Source organism: Macaca mulatta, chromosome 6, assembly GCF_049350105.2.
Source record: "Macaca mulatta isolate MMU2019108-1 chromosome 6, T2T-MMU8v2.0, whole genome shotgun sequence".
NCBI classification, from domain to species: domain Eukaryota; kingdom Metazoa; phylum Chordata; class Mammalia; order Primates; family Cercopithecidae; genus Macaca; species Macaca mulatta.
The window spans coordinates 180,896,976-180,920,499 of NC_133411.1; the positions used below are offsets into that span (position 1 = coordinate 180,896,976).

Genomic DNA, 23,524 nt, shown 5'->3' on the forward strand with positions numbered 1-23,524 from the left:
TTGGTTGGCCAAACATACCATGCCTGTAAGCCAATTCCAGCACATAGGCTATCAGTTTGGGACCTTTGCTCTAGGAGTACCAACAATTTAATAATAATAGCTGCTACTTTTTGAGCACAGAATGGTTTAGTAACTTGCCCAAGGTCTCACAACTAGTAATGGAGGAGTTAGGACTTCATCCCACCTGTGTGACTCTAAAGCCTGGGCTGTTTAAGCATTACTCTGTTCTACCCCCCAACATATATTTCTCAATACAACCTTCTAAGGCTAGAGTCAGCAATCTTTTTTCTGTTATGTGACAGATAGTAAACATTCTTGGCATTGCATGACACATTTGGTCTCTATTGTGACTACTCAACTGCCACTGTAGTACAAAATCAGCCACAGACAATCTGTAAATGAACGAGCATGGCTGTGTTCCAATAAAACTTTATTTACAAATACAAGTGGTGGGCCAGATTAGGACATTGGCAGTAGTTTGCTAACATCTACTTTAAGGAAATAAGTATCTACATTTTACAGCCCAAAAAGCCAGAGTTCAGGAGGGAAGATTTGACTCGTTTGGGCCACATTCTGTGTTAACACTGACCCAAGCAACACTTCATTGACTCTATCAGATATTCCGTACTTACTTGAAATACATCTGATTTTTTCTAAAAATACTCCACAATGTACAATCATCTCCCTGCCTCCATACAAGGCAGGGGGTTCACAGGCTGCTGACTGTAATGCAAGAACGTAAAAGACCATTTATTCTTGAATGAAAATCATCACCTCCGGGTCACTGTTCCAGCAGAAACCCAAGTAGCTAATAACAGAAGAATTCTATAAAGAATTCTGCAAAGAGGTAGCCCCCACAGGCAAAGTCCAACGCCAGCTTCCCAAATGCACACTTGTGGTGCCTCCCCCGAGCCCAGGCCCCTCTTTGAAGCGATCTGAGACATAAGGCAATAGCTAGAGGCAACGTGATCATTCATTTTCAAACTCTCAGCATATGCCAAGGGTATAGAATCCCCAGATAAGATAACCAGGTGAACGTTTATTTCCTGATTGCAGAACCAACCTATGTCAGCAGGAACATTATTGATTTGAGTGTCAAGTATTGAAAGTCTCAGCAGAACATGGTTACAGAAACTGATGAGCGTGGTCCTGCTAACAGGAAGTCTGGGCCCTGGCCAGCTTCCAGCCACAAAGCTCCATTAGCGCAGCGAGGGAGGCCTCAATTCAAGGACTCCCAAGGCCATTATACAGATGAGATGGGTAGCTGCCTCCTGTGCAGACCACAGTTACAGTAAGCAGAACTGATGTACGATGGCAGAACGAACCTCAGGACTTCAGGACCCGTGGGCATGAGATTAAGGGTAACCTGGGCAGCTCTCTCTTCAGAGAGTTTAGGGGGATGAGTATGTTCTTGGTCTGTACTATGTACTAGCGACTTCTGGCATAGCATTGCAGTATCGATAGCTTCACTGTACAAACAACCACAATGAGGACCCATGTTTGTTTTTTTTTTGATGGAGTCTTGCTCTGTCTCCCAGGCTGGAGTGCAGTGATGCGATCTTGGCTCACTGCAATCTCTGCCTCCTGGCTTCAAGCAATTGTCCTGCCTCAGCCTCCCATGTAGCTGGGATTACAGGCTTGTGCCACTGTGCCCGACTAATTTCCGTGATGGTTAATTTTATGTGTCAACTTGGCAAGGCCATGGTATCTATCTACCTGTTTGGTCAAACACCAGACTAGATGTCACTATGAAGGTATTTTATAGATGTGATTAGCATTTAAATCAGTAAACACTGAGTAAAGCAAACTACCTTTCATGATGTGGGTGGGACTCAATCAGTTGAAGGCCTTCAGAGAAAAGAGAGAAGGAATTCTTCCTCTAGACAGCAACAACAACTGGGTCTCCAGCCTGCTGACCTGTCCTGCAGATTCCAGACTCACCAGCCCCCACAATCATGTGAGCCAGTTCCTTAAAATAACTAAATCAATTTCCCTCTCCCTCTCCCTCCACACACACACACACACACACACACACACACACACGCACCCTCTCTCTATATTGGTTCTGTTTCTCTAGAGAATCCAGACTCATACAGGCCCAGAGCGGGGACGATCGCTTGCCCAAGATCCCAAAGCTGGTGACCGGCAAGAACGTCTAGAGTGCCAGCTAGAGAGGAAATGGACGAATTCCCCCCACCTCTGATACCATCCTAATCCAAGCTGCCCTCATTTCTCACCAAGGTTATCACAATAGTTTCCTTACTGGTCTCTCTTCCTCCACTCTTGAGCCCTGAGGGAAGCCAGTGGGATCCTTTTCAAAACACGAGTCAGACCCCCCCGTCCTCTGCTCAGAACCCTCCAGTGGCTCCCATCTCACACAGAGTAAAAGCCAGGCTTTACATAGGTCCCCCCACCCCTCTGACTTTGCCTCCTGTCGCCTCCCACCATCACCACCACTCTCTGGCGCAGGGGCCTCCTTGTTTCACAAGCAAGGTGTCCAGGCCTTTGCAGCTGCTCTTCCCTGTGCTGGGAATGTCCCCCCGAAACCCCCCACAGCTGCACGGCTCCCTCCCTCAGGTCCTTCAGATCTGGGCTCAGATGTCTTCTTAGATGACATCTTCCTGCCACACTGTCTGAAGCAGCTCCACTTTGTGACCGCCCCCCATGCTGTTTCCCTCCCTGCTTCCTGGCCCCTCACTAGAAGGTCGGTTCTTCCTGAGGGCAGGGACTTGTCCCTTTTGTTCAATGCAGTGTCTGAAACTGTGTGGGGCACTGAGCAGGCGCTCAAGAAATACGTGTTGCATTAATACACAAATGAATGAACAAATGAATGAATGATCAAGCTAAGGATGGCACACAAATGCAATCCCACGTGGTAAGTGCCATGACAGGGGCAAGGACGGGGAGCCCAGAAGAGACAGCATATAGCCTCCGTGGGGAAGGCCTGAATAATGAAGACACACAGAAGTTGGCCAAGCAAAGGCTGGTGGGTAGAGAATTCCTGGCAAGGGGAACAGGCTGGGCAAAAGCCCAGCAGAGAACGAGGGAAGCGCAGATGGTATGGAGATCTATTTGGGTACCGAAATCTGTTCAGAGCACAAGTCGGGGATGAGACTCACAGGAGATAAGGCAAGAACAGTAGTTCTCAAAGTGTGGTCCATGAACCCCTAGGGGGCCCAGAACACTTTCTGGGGGTGGGGAAGGGGCAGCAAGCTCTAGTTTCCTACTGAGACACAGTTTGCTTTTTCAGTGTTTTGATATTTGTGCTAATGGTACAAAAGCAATGATGGGTAAAACTTCTGGAGCTTCTGGAGGATTCAGACAATGGCCCCTCCAAACTGAATGAGTATTCTTCACCACCGTGCACTCACAGTGTTTATTTTTATTTTTATTTTTTTGAGATGGAGTTTCACTCTTTCGCCCAGGCTGGAGTGAAGTGGTGGTGAGATCTTGGCTCACTGCAACTTCTGCCTGCCGGGTTCAAGTGATTCTTCTGCCTCAGCCTCCAGAGCAGCTGGGATTACAGGTATGCACCACCACACCTGGCTAATTTTTGTATTTTTAGTAGAGACGGGGTTTTGCCATGTTGGCCAGGCTGGTCTCGAACTCCTGACCTCAGGTGATCCACCCGCCTTGGCCTCCCAAAGTGCTGGGATTACAGGTGTGAGCCACCATGCCAGGCCCACTCACAGTATTTTAGAAAGTTTTTCAATTAAAACAATAAAGCCAACTGCACTTAAAATCACCTTGAACACAAATGGTTTACTTTATTAAATCCTGACCTTCAAGGTCACTGCCCTTTAACGTCCTGTGTGAGGAAATGAGAACTATGCATAAGGCATGCCTGCTGCCCATGAAAGCATGATGGCTGCCTAGAGATCTTGTTCTTGTGCCCGATCTTGTTCTTGTGCAATTGTCTTGAGTTGTGGGCTGAACTAGCCACTTTATTTTGCAGAATATCATTTTTACTAAAAAACAACTGACAACTGGGCATGGTGGCATGCGTCTATAGTTCCAGCTACTTGGGAGGCTGGGACAGGAGAACTGCTTGAGCCCAGGCAGTCGAAACCAGCCTGGACAACATAGCAAGACCCATACTCTCTTAAAAATGAACAAACTGAGCTGATCACTTCAAAGGAAACAAACTAAAGATATTTATTGCCAATGACAAAATTTGAGCATTCAAGCAAAAATGAGAACTTTGGAAAACATGTGTCCACCAGCCTGAACATGACAGCTTCTCAATTTTTTTTTTTTCTTTTTGACAGGGTCTCAATCTGTCACCCAAACCGGAGTGCAGTGGTGCAATCATGGTTCACTGCAGCCTTGACTTCCTGGCCTCAAGTGATCCTCCCATCTCAGGTTCCAGAGTATCTGGGACTACAGGCATGTGCCACTGTGCCCAGCTAATTTTTGTATTTTTTGTAGAGATGAGATTTCACCATGTTGCCCAGGCTGGTCTCAAACTCCTGGGCTCACACCTGTAATCCCAGCACTTTAGGAGTGGTGGTGGGCGCCTGTAATCCCAGCTACTCAGGAAGGCTGAGGCAGGAGAATCGCTTGAACCTAGGAGGTGGAGGTTGCAGTGAGCCGAGACAGCGCCACTCTGTCTCAAAAAAAAAAAAAAATCCACTGCTCTATCTTGCACTTGGATGTAACTTTGCCCCACCCATGATCCTGTAACATCATGCACTGGTCACTTAGAAAATATTGGTTTACTGTGTTATGCAGATCTTCCAAAAGTTGACATATTACACAATATTTTTAAAAAATTATATCCGCCAGGCACAGTAGTGCACACCTGTAGTCCCAGCTACTCAGGAAGCGGAGGCAGGAGAATCACTTGAACCCAGGAGGCACAGGTTGCAGACAGCCAAGTTCCCACGCCTGTAATCCCAGCACTTTGGGAGGCCGAGGCAGGTGGATCACTTGAGGTCAGGAGTTCAAGACCAGCCTGGACAACATGATGAAACCCCATCTCTACTAAAAATAGAAAAACTAGCCAGGCATAGTGGCATGTGCCTGTAATCACAGCTACTCAGGAGGCTGAGGCAGGAAAATCATTTGAACCCAGGAGGCAGAGGTTGCAGTGAGCCGAGATCACGCCACTGCACTCCAGCCTCGGGCGACAGAGTGAAACTCTATCTCTAAAATAAAAAATAAAATAAAGAAATCAACAGATGGGTCAGGAGGGACGTTGCAGAGGGGCCAGTGACAGAGAAGAAACTCAGCAGAACGTGGGCCTAGAAGGACAAGGCAGGCGAGGAAGAGAATGACTGTAGCACTGACTGCCACCAGGAGGTCAAGTCCAGCAAGTCATATCCATGGGAGTCAGCCACCAGGATGCTGCTACTGACCTTGCCAGGAGAGGCTGCAGTGGGCTGAGAAAGGAATTTCTCAGTGGGCGGAGGAAGAAATTGTGAGAGGGCTTCACAGAAAGGAGAGAGAGTGACAGGGCAGTAAAGAAAGATGTGGGACTGAGCGAGGGCATGGGTTTTGAAGGTGAAAGTATGGCAGGCACAATTCAAAAATGACCCCCATGACTCTCCTATAACTCTCCCCGCTCCTCTGAGTGTGGGTGGAACCTCTGAATGTGGTATCATTCCTGCAAGCAGGGAGGCTATCCCGTGACCCGCATTTAATCACATGAGCACAAAAGGGTTTTCTGCTGGTGGCAGAAGGGGATATCAGAGACATTCAAACATTCAAAGCACAAGAAGGTCTGAATGCACGCTTGCTATTTGGAGGTGGAAGAGGCCACGTGATAAGGAATGCTGGTGGCCTCTAGAAAATAAAGTAACCCCTGTCCGAGGTCAGCAAGGAAACAGGGACCTCAGACCTACAGCCACAAGGAACTGGATTCTGTCGAAAGCTGAGCGGGTTTGGAAGTGATTCTTCCCCAGAAACTTCAGCTAAGAGCCCAGCCACGCTGAAAACGTTGATTGCAGCCTGGTGAGACCCTGCGCAGAGAACCCAGGTGAGCCCACCCAGACTCTTGAACTCCACCACTAGGAGGGAGTGAACGGGTGTCGGTTTAAGCTGCTTAGTGTGCGGCAGTTCATCACACAGCAACAGAAAACTAAATTGGCAAGTATTCTATCTGGTGCTGGGTTCTGACTTCTGAGAATAACTTCCTCTGAGAGAAAATCCCCACAGGCTGGGCTCTGGCCCAGCAGCATGGCTGGCTTGACTCACTGCAGCGTGCTCTGTGGACACCACATGGCAGGAGTACTCTGGTCCACGAGAGGGAGCTAAACAAGACGCTGCCCTTCCATAGCTGGAAGCTGCAGGGTGTTTAGCCATGAAGGGTTAGAAAGTTCCTCTCTCTCAGGCTGGAGATCCATTTGACGGTGCCACAAAGCAAGAGTCCACCAAAATAACGAGACCTAACATGTCCTGGCCAGAGGCCTGTGCATGGCACAGAGCAGAGCCCGAGACCGAGCCCACCAGCTCGGACAAGGTTACCTTCTTGCGCGGCCGAAGCTTGTCCCGCCATTCCTTCAGGTTCTGATTATGGCTCTCATCCAGCGCCTTCAGCTTCTGGGTCTCGTGCTCTACCAGGAGGTGGCACTTTTCATTCTGGAACAAATTCCAGGCAGAACAGGTGAGAAATCAGAAGACACAGGCCCTGAAGACTGAGACACACCTCATGCTGTGGCCACGAGGGCACCAGCATCGTTCATTTATTATTTCTTCTTCTTGACTATAAATCCCATTTATTCAAACTCTATATGTAAATCACATGCACCAAGAAGTGCCTGGAGGAACAGTCCAGAATATGTTAACAGTTCTTATTAACTCTGTGGTGGGGATGTGTGGTAAATTTGCAACTTTCTGTGAGGATATAGCAAGAAGGCAGCTGTCTGCAAGCCAGGAAGGGAGCCCTCACCAGAACCCAACCATGCTGGCGCCCTGATCTCAGACTTCCAGCCCCCAGAACTGTGAGAAAGAAGTTTCTGTTGCTTAAGCATCATGGTACTTTGTTATGGCAGCCTGAGCTAAGATACTCTGTATGTATCACATAGAATTTCCTCAGGGAAATCTGTGGCAAGGAATGAGGGTCACTGACATGGGTGAGACTCTTCCAACCTCACTGTTCTTTCTCTGAGGTAAGTTATCTGCTTTATAAAATGTAAATCTCTCTCATAGGCAGCAGTGACAAGTCCCTGTTGATTTCTTGCAGAGAATCAGTCTTCTCATGAGGAGCTTATAAAGCAGGGGGAAAATGCCTTTATCCAGATACCACGACCCTACTGGGTTGGGAAAGTAGAATCCTTTGGGCGATTTTCATTTTGGGTTTCATGCTAGAGGCTTCTGGGAGTTGAGAACTTGGCTGAGTGAGAAGTAATACTCGCAGCAGCGCTGAGTTCCTGTGGCCTGCCAGGAGCTGTGCTCGGCACTTCATATGGGCTCTCCCAGTGCTCACAGAAACCCGAGGCAGGGATAGGAAAACAGATGCAGAAGGTGAATGGCTTGGTCAAAAGTCACACAGTGACAATCAGCAGAGCCCTGCCGGGCAGGCCTCAACACCTGGAATGTTTCCTCCACGCCTCCCTGCCTCTCCAGAAAACGCCCGATGAGTCCAACAGCCTGAGCAGTTCCTGAGGTTCGAATCGGCCCTGGCCCAAGGGGGCTTCAAGTACCAGCTCCTGGGGCCAGGACCCTCAAGCGTGGGCCAAACCCAGGGGCCAGGAAGCCTGAAGAGGTCAGGAATTACCACAGGAAAAGCAGCCCACAAGGGGCTTGGCCACACCCCGACCACCTTTGCCCAAAACACAGTGATGACGTGGAAACCCTGCAGCAGCCCACTGCCAGCTCCGCCGCTTCCCTCACAAGCCCTTGCCCCAGTCCTGTAAGCAGGAAGGGTCATCCCCACATCCATTTCAGGGCTGTGAGAGCTTTGGCTTAGGAGGGTCATGTGATTTGGCCAACCTCACACAGCTCTAGAGCAGCATGGCAGGACTGGAACCTGTCCACCCCGGGCCTGTCTGACAAAGACTGTTCCCAGCTGTGGAGTTTCTGGCCCCCTGAGAGCTGATGGCCTTGGGGAAACTGAGGCAGCCTGGGGCAGGGGCAGGCAGGGCGGTACCTGCAGCTGCTGCAGCTCGCTCATATTGCTCTCGCACTGCGCCAGCATGTCCCGCATCTGGTTCTCGTGTTTCTGCTGTTGCTGCAGCCGCTCCGACTTCTGCCTCTTCTCCTCCTGCTGGGAGAACTGCACCAGAGGGAGGGTGGGTGCCTCAGAGGGCCAGGGCCTGGCTGGTTGGGTAGGGAACCCACCTCAGCCCTGGCCCAGGGAGACCCCTCAGGGGTACTGGTCTGTGTACCCAGCACCCAGTACCCAGCACCACCTGTGCCCGTGCTAAGTCCTCACCCTGAGCTGAGACCCAGCCCCTGCCCTCAAGGAGCCCCCAGGCTGGTGGGGACACGACACTGTAATTGACACATGCCAGGAAAGTGTGTGTACCAGGCAGGAATCACAAGGGCCCATGTGCCCGAGCCACAAGGGCAACACAGGATGTGGGGAAGCTGGCCAAATACAAGTGTGGGAGTGCGGAAGGGAAGGGCGCGGGAGAATCAGCAACACAGCACCAAGCTCCCTCTGTCCACACACCGAGGTGAATTCACCATGAGGCTGACGAAGCTTCCAGGGCACGCCTGGCGACACACACACCCCCTCCCAAGACCTTATGGAGAGCAGGTCGGGGTGCATTTTTCTTTTTTTTTTAAGATAGAGTCTCGCTCTGTCGCTCAGGCTACAGTGCAATGGTGCAATCTCGGCTCACTGCAGCCTTCCAAGCCGTTCTCCTCCCTCAGCCTCCTGAGTAGCTGGGATTACAGGCATGTGCCACCATGCCCAGCTAGTTTTTATATTTAGTAGAGACAGGGTTTCACCATGTTGGCCAGACGGGTCTTGAACTCCTGCACTCAGGGGATCCCCCTGCCTCAGCCTCCCAAAGTGCTGGGTTTACAGGCATGAGTCACTGCACCCAGCCTTTTTATTTTGAGACAGAGTCTTGCTCTGTTGCCCAGGCTGGAGTGCAGTGGCTCAATCTCGGTTCACTGCAACCTCCGCCTCCCAGGCTCAAGCGATTCTCCCATCTCGGCCTTCCAAGTAGCCAACACACCTGGCTAATATTATTATTATTATTATTATTATTATTATTATTATTATTTGTAGAGATGGGGTTTTGCTATGTTGCCCGGGCTGGTCTCAAACACCTGGGCTCAAGTGACCCACTCACCTCGGCCTCTCAAAGTGTTGGGTTTACAGATGTGAGCCAGCCTGCATCTTGTTTCATATTCTCCAAAATCGTGTAAGGCCCAGGCCCCACCAAACCTGGCCCTGCCTGCACTCCAGCACACTGGCAGACCCCGCAGGCCCGGCCCCCACCTGCTTGATCTTCTCGCGCTGCTCGGCTGCGCTGCCCCCGCCGTTGATGTGGAGGCTCTTCTTGTACATGGCCATGCGCGTCTTGCCCTCACTCCTCTGGATCTTGGGCAGCCGCGCCTTTTCCTGCTGCTGCCGCACCTTCAGCTGCTCTATCATGCGCTGGTTGTAGCGCTGCATCTGCTCCCGCTCCTGGAGAGGAATATCCAGGGGGGCTGGGGTCAGCTGCACTCCGGACTTGGAGTGTGAACACAGGCTAAAGCTCCCCACACTCCACTTAGGGGCCCAGGACCAACGTGGCCCACGATGTTCAACAGAGCAAGGCTTCTGTTATTTTGCTTCTACGCTAATAACATTTTTTTTGTTCTCACTTTAAAAATTCTTGTTAATAATATCTTGGATTCTTACCTTCTAAATGTCTTTTCATCTAATCAATGATGGCATGCCATCATTAGCTAATATCTCAAAGCAAAATGTACACGAAAGGGGATGGTTTCTCACTAGTGATGGCAGATGTGAATTTATATTTTAAAAAACCCTGATACATCTGAATTTTTTCCTTCCCCTAACACCTATTTGTATTTCAAAGCTCAGCATGGGTATCACCTCCTCCAAGAAGCCTTCCCTGATTTCTTCACCTGGTTGGGTAGCCTTATTCTGAACTCCCATGGCCCTACACTGACTTCCATCACTGCATTTAGATAAGAAACTGGAATTATACACAGCTGCTGTGCATCCACTGCATCCAGACCTTGGTTTGTCTGTCACTGTCCCACTATGAAGGCTGAACTGAGACAGACAATTCCTGCAGGAGAGGGTGCTTTGGCCACACAGATCAGGGGCCTTCACCAGCTCTGGGGAGTTCAGGGAAGGCTTCCCGGCAGAGGTGGTGTTTAAGTGGAGACCTAAAAGTATTCTGAAGGAATGCACAAGAAAGAGAGAAACAAAGAGAAAATGGAAAGGGAGGACAAGAGGGAAAAGAAAGAGTAAAAGAAAGACACACCGGGTGGGCGCGGTGGCTCACGCCTGTAATCCCGACACCGTGGGAGGCCGAGGCGGGTAGATCACTTGAGGTCAGGGGTTTGAGACCAGCCTGGCCAACAAAGTGAAAGCCCAACTCTACTAAAAAAAAAAATACAAAAATTAGCCGGGCATGGTGGTAAGCACCTGTAATCCCAGCTACCTGGGAAGCTGAGGCAGGAGAATCACTTGAACCCTGGAGGCGGAGGTTGCAGTGAGTCTAGATGGCGCCACTGCACTCCAGCCTGAGCAACAGAGCAAGACTCCATCTCAAAAAAGAAGAAAAAAAAAAAGACACACACAGCAAGTAACAGAGTCAGCGAGGGAGCTGCTTGGGCCATCGGCTTCCCTGCATGGTTTGCCCTATTCCTGGTCCCTTGAGCTGAAGCAGGACACCCCTGGAGAACCTCTTGGGGCCTCACTGCAGCCAGCCCTGGGTCCTCTTGGGGGCACTTGTCATCCAAAGTGTGCACCCAAGACGTGCCCCACCACATCCAGCCTCACGGTTCTCCCAGGTCGGCCCGGCAGCAGACCCGAGCCCCACGCCACCGGCAGCCTCACCTTCTCATGCTTGCGCAGCAGCTCATGCCGCTGGAGGAAGTACTGGTCTTTGAGCTGCTGCTTCACCAGCTGGTGCCTCTCCTGCAGCTGGTGCTCCTCCATCTCCCACAGGGCCGCTTCCCGGTCTGCGGAGGACATGCCACACACCTGGTGAGGTGCTGACATCCAGAGAACTGACAGGCCCTCTGCCCCGCTCCTCTGCCTGGCCGCCTCATGCTGGAGATCACCGACCTGCTAGGCTCAGGAATCGCCACATGTGCTACCTCATTAGACCATGTTGGCTGACCTGAGCTGAGGCCTAGAAACTTCCTTTAAACCTAAGGAATGATAGCTCCCAGCAGCATGGTAGAGCACGAAGTGCTCAAAGTCAGGAGCCAGAGAAACTGCAGATACAGGCTGGAACCCAGCTCCATCGGTGGGATTAGGAATGGAGAGGTTCTCCAGGCATCAGCTGCCATCTCTGCCAGATGGACACAGCTATACTATGGAGGGAGGGGACATCCTTGGGAGACACTTTGAAGTGCAATCCACACTGCATCTCTACTTTCCTGATGCGCACGTGGGAAGGGCTCAGATGCAGACCCCGTGAAGAAGACAGAATGGCCTCCTGTCACTATTTCCTCCTTTGAAAAAATGGGTGAGATCCTCTTGTCCCCTGCATGTCCCATGCATGCATTATGCAGACAATGGCATCTGGCATCTTATCACTGGAGGTCTATTAATCCACCCTTGTGCACAGCACCCGGGTGAGGACCTGGAGTCAAAGGGAGAATCTCATGCCCTTCGAGACAGGAGATTATGCTTGGCTCAGTGCAAATGTTGTTTATTTCACTGCATTCCCGTTCCGTGCAAAATGGTATCTGCTTTTGGTATATCAGAATAGTGATTCCGGCTTCCACCCCAAAATCAGAACCACAGTTCCGTAAATAGGGCGGTTCTTACCAACATCATGGGATAGGAAAAGGAAGTGAGGGCTTTTCTCAAAACAACTGTGCTCTATTCAGAATACTGAAAACTCAAGAAGCCCGTTTTGCTGATCCACACCAATTAATAAGAGGTTTATGTTGCTTAACTGCACTGGTCATCAAAGGCCTGGAGGAGGCCTGTTTTATAAGCGAGCCAAAAATGGCCCTGGGATATGGCCTCATGTTGTTTACTTCCTCACAGCAGGCCCGGACCGCCAAAAGTCCACAGGCACCAAATTCAAATGTATAACCATCCTCTGTTATTTCTAAAACATAGTATGTACGGCCAGGCACAGTGGCTCACGCCTATAGACCCAGCATTTTGGGAGGCTGAGGTGAGTAGATTGCTTGAGCCCAGGAACTTGAGACCAGCCTGGGCAAAATGGCGAAACCCTGTCTCTACCAAAAATACAAAAATTAGCTGGGTGTGGTGGCGTGCACCTGTAATCACAGCTACTAAGAAGCCTAAGGCATGAGAAGCGCTTGAACAGGGGAGGCAGAGGCTGCAGTGAGCCAGTATTGTGCCACTGCACTCCAGCCTGGGTGACAGAGTGAGACTTGGTCTCAAAAAACAAAAACAAAACCCAGGTATATAGCTACAGAAAAAAGCTCAAACAGGGCCGGGCACGGTGGCTCACGCCTATAATCCTAGCACTTTGGGAGGCCGAGACAGGCAGATCACGAGGTCAGGAGATCGAGACCATCCTGGCTAACATGGTGAAACCCCATCTCTACTAAAAATATATTAAAAAGTTAGCTGGGCATGGTGGCGGGTGCCTGTAGTCCCAGCTACTCGGGAGGCTGAGGCAGGAGAATGGTGCGGTGACTCACACCTGTAATCCCAGCACTTTGGGAAGCCAAGGCGGGTGGATTACTTGAGGTCAGGAGTTCAAGACCAGCCTGGCCAACATGGTGAAACCTCATCTCTACTAAAAATATAAAAAATTAGCTGGATGTGGTGGCGCAAACCTGTAATCATCCCAGCTATGAAGGAGGCTGAGACAGAAGAACTGCTTGAACCTGGGAGGTGGAGGTTGCAGTGAGCCAAGATTGTGCCACTGCACTCCAGCCTGGATGACACAGTGAGACTCCATCTCCAAAAAAAAAAAAAAGTTCAAACCAAGCAGATATTTAGCCATTTGGAGCCTGCCTACTTTGCATATCGCATGAAACTGCACCTGCCGGGCACGGTGGCTCACGCCTGTAATCCCAGCACTTTGGGAGGCCGAGGCGGGTGGATCACAAGGTCAGGAGATCGAGACCATGGTGAAACCCCGTCTCTACTAAAAAATAGAAAAAATTAGCCGGGCGCGGTGGCGGGCGCCTGTAGTCCCAGCTACTCGGGAGGCTGAGGCAGGAGAATGGCGTGAACCCGGGAGGCGGAGCTTGCAGTGAGCCGAGATTGCGCCACTGCACTCCAGCCTGGGCGACAGACCGAGACTCCGTCTCAAAAAAAAAAAAAAAAAGAAAGAAAGAAACTGCACCTAACATCTGCTAGCCATAGAGAAAAGAGACCCAAGGGCTCCAGAAAGACCCCAAGCCACCGCTGCCCTTTGCAGTTTTCTGATCTAGAGATGCCCCATCTGAGCTCCCCACGCTGGACGACATCATCTAGACATGTGAGCCCCCTCTCAGGTCCCCTTCTTGCCCAAGAGTTCCTTTGCCTTCTTCCCCTGCTGGATGGTGGCCCGCACTGTCATCTCTAGAAGGCCTCATTCTGTAAGGGACCCACCCCCTCAGCGTGTAAACCTGTCAAAATGCCCCCCAAGCAAAGCTGCTTGTATGCTACTGCCATCTTGTGGTCATTTTTTTTTTCTCAATCAGCCCTGAAATGCCCAGCTTCCTGATATTGTCATCCAAGGCCCAGCTCTATCACCCATTAACTGTGCAACCTCAGTGCTATGATCTGAACGTTTCCGTCCCCTCCAAATGTATATGTTGAAATCTTAACCTCTGAGGTGAGGGTATTAGGAGGTGGGGCCTTTTGGGAGGTGATTAGGTCACGAGGGTGGAGCCCTCGTGAATGGAATTAGTGCCTTTTTATTAATAAAAGAGACCCCAGGCCGGGCACGTTGGCTTATGCCTGTAATCCCAGCACTTTGGGAGGCCGAGGCAGGCAGATCACTTGAGCCCAGGACTTTGAGACCAGCCTGGACAACATAGAAGACCCCATTTATACAAAAAACACAAAAATTAGCCAAGTGTGGTAGCACATGCCTATAGTCCCAGCTACCTGGGAGGCTGAGGTGGGAGGACTGCTTGAGCCTCAGAGGCAGAGGTCACAGTGAGCCATAACTGTGCCACTGCACTCCAGCCTTGGCCACAGAGCAAGACCCTGTCTCAAAACAAAACAAAACAAAAAAACCAAAACACTACAAAACCCCAAAAACCCAGAGACCCCAGAACCGGTCTCCCTCCGCTCCGCTCCGCTGTGTGAGGATACAGCGAGAAGCCAGAGACCCCAGAGCCAGTCTCCCTCCGCCGTGTGAGGATACAGCGAGAAACCAGGGACCCCAGAGCCCGTCCCCCTCCGCCGTGTGAGGATACAGCGAGGAGCCAGGGACCCCAGAGCCGGTCCCCCTCCGCCGTGTGAGGATACAGTGAGGAGCCAGGGACCCCAGAGCCGGTCCCCCTCCGCCGTGTGAGGATACAGTGAGGAGCCAGGGACCCCAGAGCCCATCTCCCTCCGCTGTGTGAGGAGACAGCGAGGAGGTGCCACCTATGAAGCACAGAGTAAGCCCGCCCCAGACCACATATGTGCTGGCACCTTGACTGCGGATTTCCCAGCCTCCAGAAGTGTGAGAAACGAACGTCTGTTGTTGATAAGCCACCCAGTCAGTGGTATTTTGTTAGAGCAGCTGAATGAACTAAGATACTTGGCCAAAGAATAGTAACTCTCCAGGCCTCAGTTTCCTCATCTACAGAAATGGGGATAACCCAGGCCCTGCCCCACAGTGTTAGGTGAGGATTCGGTGAGATAAAGGTGGAAAAATGGACTGGCACGTGGCCTGGCAGACTGGTTGCTCAGTCCCTGCCAAGCTGTCTCCACCTCCCGAAAACCCAGCTCACTGATTAACCTACTCTATGCCTGTTCCTTTCTCCTCTTGACTTCTGGAATAATGTCAAATAGTCTTGGTGACAACTGGTATCCTTGCCTCGTTCCTTACTTCACTGGGGGTTTTCCCCAGGTTTCACCATGAAGGATGATGTTTAGTTGTGGGGATGGAGAAGGCCTGGGAGGTTTTTCTTGCCCACCCCACTTCCCAGGGCTGGGATGTCCACAGCGACTCTGGGCCAAGACAGCGCTGGCACTCGCACGCCCCCACCTCGAAGCAGCTCCTGCTTCTTCATGAGGCACTCGCGCTCCTTGCCACAGATCTCCCGCCTGTTGTCGGTGGTGAGCCTCTTCATGGCCAGCTCCAGGTCCTCCTTCTGCTTGGCTACAAAGTCCCGGTCCTGTGGGGAGAGAGGAGGACAGGCCTTTATCCAGAGCTGGCTTGGGCACCTCAATGTCTCTTCCTATTATGGAAGAAAAGCCTGCGTGATCAGAGAAGAAAATTCAGAAACAGAAAAGAAACTGGTGGAGGGGAAATTTAAGAGAGACTTAGAGACACATCAACCAATTTCAACACGTGGGCTTCATCTGGATCCTGGATCAAAGAACAATTTTTTTTTTTTTTTTTTTTTGAGACGGAGTCTCAGTCTATCACCAGGGCTGGAGTGCGGTGGCACAATCTCGGCTCACTGCAATCTCCGCCTCCCAGGTTCAAGCGATTCTCCTGCCTCAGCCTCCTGAGTAGCTGGGATTACAGGCATGCACCACCACACCTGGCTAATTTTTGTATTTTTAGTAGAGACAGGGTTTCACCATGTTCGCCAGACTGGTCTCGAACTCCTGACCTCGTGATCTGCCCGCCTCAGCCTCCCAAAGTGCTGGGATTACAGGCTGAGCCACTGTGCCTGGCCAATGTTTTTTGTTTTTTGTTTTTTTTTTTTTAAGGATGACATTCATGAAACAATTGTAAATGGGAATACTGACAGTATTATGTTGTTCAGCAATTATGGTTAAATTTGCTGGGTGTGTTTATGGTATGGTAGTTATTTCTCTGATGTTTGACAGGTAAAATAATATGATGTCTGGGATTTGATTAAAAATAATACCTTGGGGTCAGGAAGTGAATGAGTGGGCATGAGGTGACATTACTGAGATTAGGTGATAGGCATATGGTGGTTCATTATGCCATTATACCTATTCCTATGTTTCTTTTCTTTTCTTTCTTATATTTATTTATTTATTTATTTTTTGAGAGAGAGAGTCTCGCTCTGTCACCCAGGCTGGAGTGCAATGGCATGATCTCGGCTCACTGCAACATTGGCCTCCCAGGTTCAAGTGATTCTCCCATCTCAGCTTCCTGAGTAGCTGGGACTACAGGTGCGCACTCCCACGTCCGGCTAACTTTTGTATTTTTAGTAGAGATGGGGTTTCACCATGTTGGCCAGGCTGGTCTTGAATTCCTGGCCTCAAGTGATCTGCCCACCTTGGCCTCCCTCTTCCTATGTTTTTAATTTTCCATAATAAAGAGAAAAAAATTAAAATAAAAAAATTTAGAAACCACAGAATTAGTAAAACTCTCCACCTATCCTATCACCCAGAGTTGGCAACTGTGGTATGTCTATACAAGTGTATCTATAGCTATTGTTATTGTTGTGTTACAAAAATTATTAAAAAGGGCTCAAACAGATTATGTGAGCACCTAAGTTCACAGCAGCATTATTCACAATAGTCAAGGGATGAAAACAGCCGACGTGTCCGTCCACAGATAAATGGATAAACATCATGTGTTATATCCATACAATGGAATATTATTCAGCCTTAAAAAGGAAAGAAATTCTGACACATGCAACAACATGGATGAACCTTGAGGACATTACACTAAGTGAAATAAGCCAATCACAAAACGACAAATATTCTATGATTCCACTTATATGAAGTACCTAGAATAGTCAAATTCATAGCGAAAGCAGAATAAAGTTAGCAAGGGTTGGAGGGGAAGAAACGGAGAGTTACGGTTTGATGGGTGCAGAGTTTCAGTTTTACAAGATGAGAGAGTTGTGGGGATAGATGGTTGGTGGTCATGGCCGCACAGTGAGAACGTGCTTAACACCACTATGTTGTACACTTAATAATGGGAAAGATGGTAAATTTTATGTTATGACTATTTTACCACAATTTTAAACAATTATTTTAAAAAATCTTTCCATGTTATAATGTGATCTTCTGGCCAGGCGCAGTGGCTCACGCCTGTAATCCCAGCACGCCGGGAGGCTGAGGCAGGCGGATCACCTGAGGTCAGGAGTTCGAGACTAGCCTGGCCAACATGGTGAAACCCTGTCTCTACTAAAAATACAAAAATTAGCCAGGTGTGGTGGCATACACCTGTAGTCCCAGCTACTTGGGAGGCTGAGGCAGGAGAATTGCTTGAACCCTGGAGGCGGAGGTTGCAGTGAGCTGAGATTGTGCCACCACACTCCAGCCTGGGCAACAGAGTGAGACTCCATCTCAAAAAAAAAACAAAAACAAAAAAAACAAAAACACTGTGATGAAACTCACACTTTTGAAACTCCATGTCAAATAAATAAATAATGTGATCTTCTATCATATGTGTTTCAATGGCTGAAAAATTTCATGCTTTGGATGTTATTTATCCAATAAACAACACGGTGTTTCCAGGTGTTATGTATTTTTAAAGTAGTGCTACTTCATATTCTGGTAGTTAAGTGTTTGTGAACCTCTGTGATAACTCCTTCAGGATTTTTAGATTCCCTCAGGATTTCTAGAAGCAGAAAATCCAAGCCAAAGGATGTGCGTATCTTCAAAGCTCTCCATGCAACTGCCTCCTCCAGGCCACACCATCTACTGTCCCTCTGCGTGGACGAGGGCCTGTGTGCCCCGCCTCACCAGTCCGCAGTCTCTTCCTAATCGCGCTGTAACGGGACAGCTCATGGGGCGTTCCAGAGAGAACACAAGCTTGAGGCCTCGACCCCCTCCCCGACTGTGAACTTAGCAATGTCACCTCTCTCAGTCTTTGTTTCCTCTTCTGTGAATGGGAAAATGAACAGCTCCTACCATGGTAAGCTATGAACGCTGAACCAGGTAATACAGAAAGCATTTGTAAATGTGGACTCAAAGATTCTCTGCTTTGGAGGCTGAAGAAGCAGAGCACACAAAGACCCCCTCGTGGGGAAAATGGGAGCATTCCGGCACGGGATGAAAAGAAGGCTGGGGAGGCCAGCCAGGGCACAGCAAAGAGGCAGCGCTTATCTTAGGGACAATGCGGGAGCCACTGAAGGCTTTTAAGGCACAGGGCTGTGGGGGAAAGGGTGCTGTTATCAGACTTGGAATTCAAACTGCTCACACCTGCAGGCAGGAGAGAAGAAACTGCAGGGGAAAAACAGCAACAGGAAGCCTCGCTGGGAGGCCACTGGACAGTGGCTGGGGGGTCATGGAGATGGTGACAAGTTGATAGATCCAGAGACAGGAGATAAGAAATATACATACCATGCTTCAGGAGGTGATGAAGGACTGGAGGGAAAGGAGGGGACAGGAATGATGGGCCAGAAAGGAAGGAAAATGGCACCCTTCAGAGCATGACACGACCAGGTCTGGGACATCATGAGTTTGATGTCCTTTAGACTTAAAAGATGCCAAGAGGGCAGGGGAATATACTGGATTAGTCAAGGAGATGTGACTTACAAATAACCCTAGAACAAGGTAGGAGGTGCTAAGGGTTTGGGAGGATGGTCAATGTAAAGTGTTGGGGTATCCAGAGATGGAAGAGCTCACTTCCAGCTGGAGGCGAGGCAATCAAGGAAGGCTGCATGGAAGAGGGGATAATGGGGCCATGAAGGATGAGGCTAGATTTAGGTATTCAGAACAGGGCATTTGAGGGGCAGTGACTGGGCAAAGGCAGAGAGGAGGCCTGGTCACCATTCCAGGTCTCACACCAGTCCCTGCACTCCCCAGCTGAGGCCAGGGACTCACAAGAAGCTGCTTTTTCTGCGTATGCTCCTCCATCTTTTGCTTCATGCTCTCCTTCCGCTGCTGTCGGGGGAGCTTCTCCACCTCGTTCTTCACCTGCAACAGAGACAGCAGAGCGGGGCTGGGTCAGGGTCCTCTCCATGCTTCCTGCAGTATATTCTTCAACCCAGAACTCCTGGGCCAGAGATTGAGGAAGAGGCTCAGCGTTGCAAGGGCCAGCACCCTATGTGGCTCCCACCAAACCCCTCTGAGCAGGTGCCTCCCACTGGCCTACTCCTGCCTGCTGCTGGTTTCAGCTTCCAACTCCCCTAGAGTGGGCAGGTGCAGTTTCCAGCTGCGTGGTATCCTCCCTCCTCTTCTGGGAACAGCGCCCAGCTTCCTGCAGGGCAGTGTTTCTCCACCTTCTTAAAAAATGACAGTCCCCACAGAAGTTCTTTTAGACATTTTTTCCTAATCCCTCTCCCCCCATGAAATTAGTCCAACAGACAATACTGTCGATCTGATAAACCATTGTCACATCTCAGGTATTTGGCTTCCTTTGCAGTAATATTAGCCTGGCTGAGAATGCACATCTTTTGTTTTTTTGAGATGGAATCAAGCAATTCTCCCGCCTCAGCCTCCCAAGTAGCTGGGATTACAAGTGTGCGACACCACACCCGGCTAATTTTTGTATTTATAGTAGAGATGGAGTTTCACCATGTTGGCCAGGCTGGTCTCAAACTCCTGACCTCAAGTGATCTGCCTGCCTTGGCCTCCCAAAGCGCAGGGATTACAGGCGTGTGCCACTGCGCCCGGCCGAGAATGCATACTTTAGTATCCCCCTTGTCAGTCCCTGAGGTCCAGGTGAACTGACACCCCTACCCCCACTGGCCCTGGGCTGAGCATCTGATCCAGGCTGGCCAAGCAGCACATTCCATGCCCTTAGCCTCAGGAACTAATTCAGAGAGAAGCACGTGACCCTCACGGGTCCAGTGCGAACTTTGGGACGTTGCTGGAACGACTGAAGGAAAGCTACCTGCTGTCCTCTGGGGTTGTTAAACTGGGGGGATGAAGGCCAAGGTGCGTCACCTTGTCAGCCCTGGAGGGGACTGCCTGAGATGAACTCGATGCAGGGAAGCAATGCCAAGAGAGGAGAAAGAAGAATTCCCGCCAACACTCCTGCCCTCCTGGCCAGACGCCAGCAAGCATTCTTTCGTCCTTCAGCCGGCTGGGATCGGGTTTCTGTCTTTTGTGACAGGAGGGAGAAGAGATCCATGCCACTTCTCTCTAAGGACCCCGGACTTCCTCAGACATTTCCTTCCCAAGAAACCCACACCTTTACCGGTGCCTAATAACCCAAAACCTGCACTGACAGAGGGCTCTTAGGAGCATCTGATGGGGGGAAAGGCCTGCCTGTGAGCAAAAAAAGAACATTCTGGGGAGTTCTGGCATGGTGAGGTAAGCCAAGACAGGCTGTATCTCCTAATAATTACAGTGAAAACACTGCATCAAATATGAAAGTAACTACTTGAGGACTCTGAAAACCAAACAAAAGCAGGTGACATGAAGAGGAGTCCAAATTTGCAGACAAGACTGGTAGAGGGGATAAGTTTCCTATTTTTTTTTTTCCATCCTTTTGCTCTCCTGGGTTTGCACCAATCCCAGACCTGCCCAGTGGTGCAGTAGAAAAGCTGGCTAAAACTCCATAAGAAACCTTGTATTTCTGGCCAGAGAACCAGGAAAAGAGGCCTGCGGAGTCCAGTGAGTATGGGATGAATCCCAAAGAGAAAGGCACAGAAGGCCAGGCGTAGTGGCTCACACCTGTATTCCCAGCACTTTGGGAGGCCAAGGAAGGTGGATCACTTGAGGTCAGGAGTTCAAGACCAGCTTGGGCAACATGGTGAAACCCCATCTCTACTAAAAATATAAAAATTAGCTGGGTGTGGTGGCACATGCCTGTAATCTCAGCTCCTCGAGAAGGAGGCATGAGAATCACTTGAACTGAGGAGGTGGAGTCTGCAGTGAGCTGAGATCGCACCACTGAACTCCAGCCTGAATGACAGAGCGAGACTCCGTCTCAAAAAAAAAGAGAAGAGCACAGGAAAAGGGAAATTCCTAATTCTGTGTGTAAACACAGAGATTCACCCCTGAGCTAAGCATGAGTCAGACAGGTGCCAAGCAGTATAGCAAAAAACCAAAGAAGAAAAGACCTAACTAAGACTGAAACCACTACCCACAGAAGATCAGACAGAACCTGTGGTCTACAGGGTTTCCTGTTAAACAAAAAACATCTACATTCTCCAAAAGATTATAATACAGACCCACAGTCTACAGACCATAACACTAAAATATCAAGGATAGGCAGGCACAGTGGCTCACGCCTGTAATCCCAGCACTTTGGGAGACTGCGTGGATCACCTGAGCTCAGGAATTCGAGACCAACCTGGGCAACATGGCAAAACCCCATCTCTACAGAAAATATTAATACAAAAAACTAGCTGGGTGTGGTGCCAGTGCACCTGTAGTCTCAGCTACTCAGGAGGCTGAAGTGGGAGGATCACTTTAGCCCAGGAGCTTGAGGCTGCAGTGGGCTGTGACTGCACCACTGCACTCCAGCCTGGGCAACAGAGCAAGAAGCAAGACCCTGTCACTAAATAAATAAATAAATAAATAAAATGTCAAGGAAACAATAAAAAATTACTCTGCATACAAAGAACCAGGAAATAGAACGAGTTTTCAAAGAAAAAGACAATCAGTGGATATCAGCTCTGGGATGATACAGATGTTGACACAAAGAAACTTCAAAGCAGCTACTATAACTATACTCCATGAGCTAAAGCCCTTTAATATTTCAAATATGGAAAGATGAAAGTTCACAGCACAGAAAAACTATTTTTTTTTTTTTTTGAGACAGGGTCTTGCTCTGTTGCCCAGCCTAGAGTGCAATGGTGCAATCTCCGCTCACTGCAACCTCCACCTCCTGGGCTCAAGTGATTCTCCTGTCTCAGCCTCCAGAATAACTGGGATTACAGGTACCCAGTTATTTGGGTGCCTGGCTAATTTTTGTATTTTTAGTAGAGACGGGGTTTCACCATGTTGGCCAGGCTGGTCTTGAACTCCTGACCTGAAGTGATCCACCCGCCTTGGCCTCCCAAAGTGCTGGGATTACAGGCGTGAGCCACCATGCCCAGCCAGAAAAACTATTTTTTAAAAATTGAAAAATTTAAAACTAAACAATAGAATGTCTGAGATTAAAATAAAACAATAGCAGAATGGTGATCACAGAGGAGGGTCATTAATTTGAAGACTAATTAATAAAGAGTATATAATCTGAATGACAGAGAGGAAGAAAGATGAAAAAGATGAAGGTTTCAGGGACTTATGAGAAAATTATCAAAAGCTCAATGAAACCCAAACAGGTTAAATTAAAAGAAAACCACCCTCATATATATCATAATAAAACTTGAAAACCAAACTAAAAAAATTCAGGAGAGTATTTAAGAGAAATGTGACATTTTAACACAGGAAAATCATGACTCCAGTGACCATGGATTTCCCAACAGACACCAGGGAGGCCAAAAGCCACTGGAGTATCATCCTTAAAGTGCTGAAAGAAGGGCCGGGCACAGTGGCTTATGCTTGTAATCCCAGCACTTTGGGAGGCTGAGGCGGGTGGATCACAAGGTCAGGAATTCAAGGCCAGACTGGCCAAGATGGTGAAACCCCGTATCTAGTAAAAATATTTTAAAAATTAGCCAGGCGTGGTGATGGGCGCCGGTAATCCCAGCTACTCAGGAGGCTGAGGCAGAGAACTGCTTGAACCCGGTAGGCACAAGTTGCACTGAGCTGAGATCACACCACTGCACTCCAGCCTGGGTGACAGAGCAAGACTCCATCTCAAAAAAAAAAGTACCAAAATAAAAGAACAGGAAGAATAGGTATGTCTAATGGAACTATCCTTCAGAAATGAAAGCAAAATAAAGACATTTTCAGATGAAGGAAAGTAGGAAACTTTGTGGTCGGGAAGAAAGGCTACATTGGAAGTTCTTCAGGTTAAAAAGAAGTGAGCTAAGGAGAAAACTTGTATCTTCAGTAAAAAAGAAAGAGTGACAGAAATGGTAAATATCTGGATAAACACAGTGAACAATTTTCCCCTTAAGATCTTTAAAATCTCAATGACCATTTAAAGCAAAAGTTGTCACATTGTCTGGTATGGTTTTTAATATATGTAGATGTAATACATTATCCGTGATAGGCCAGGTGTGGTGGCTCAAGCCTGTAATGCCAGCACTTTGGGAGGCTGAGGTGGCCAGATTGCTTGAGGCCAGGCAAGACCAGCCTGGCCAACATGGTGAAACCCTGTCTCTAGGTATGAGAAGTGCTTGAACCCAGGAGGCAGAGGTTGCAGTGAGCAGAGATCATATCATTACACTCCAGCCTGGGTGACACAGCAAGACTCGGTCTCAAAAAAAAAAAAAGGCCAAAAATGTGACAATTATAACAAAACTGAGAAAGTATCAAGAAATTTACATGCTTGTAAAGGTACATTTTACTTAAAGAATTACAATA

At 49.1% G+C, this 23,524-nt stretch overlaps 1 protein-coding gene and 1 long non-coding RNA gene across 2 annotated transcripts in view; one reads left to right on the forward strand and one right to left on the reverse strand.

Moving 5' to 3' along the window:
- Positions 1–23,524, forward strand: part of LOC114678969 (uncharacterized) — a 74,791-nt gene that overhangs the window by 45,641 nt on the left and 5,626 nt on the right. The window lies entirely within an intron of this gene.
- The window catches only part of STK10 (serine/threonine kinase 10), a 151,023-nt gene that overhangs the window by 3,368 nt on the left and 124,131 nt on the right, over positions 1–23,524 (reverse strand). The window contains exons 13-18 of the mRNA XM_028849917.2: positions 18,980–19,072; positions 15,264–15,393; positions 10,973–11,097; positions 9,395–9,583; positions 8,090–8,215; positions 6,466–6,579 (exon numbers count right to left, since the gene is read on the reverse strand). Of these exons, the coding sequence (XP_028705750.2) occupies positions 6,466–6,579; positions 8,090–8,215; positions 9,395–9,583; positions 10,973–11,097; positions 15,264–15,393; positions 18,980–19,072 (777 nt within the window). The remainder of the gene's footprint in view (positions 1–6,465; positions 6,580–8,089; positions 8,216–9,394; positions 9,584–10,972; positions 11,098–15,263; positions 15,394–18,979; positions 19,073–23,524) is intronic.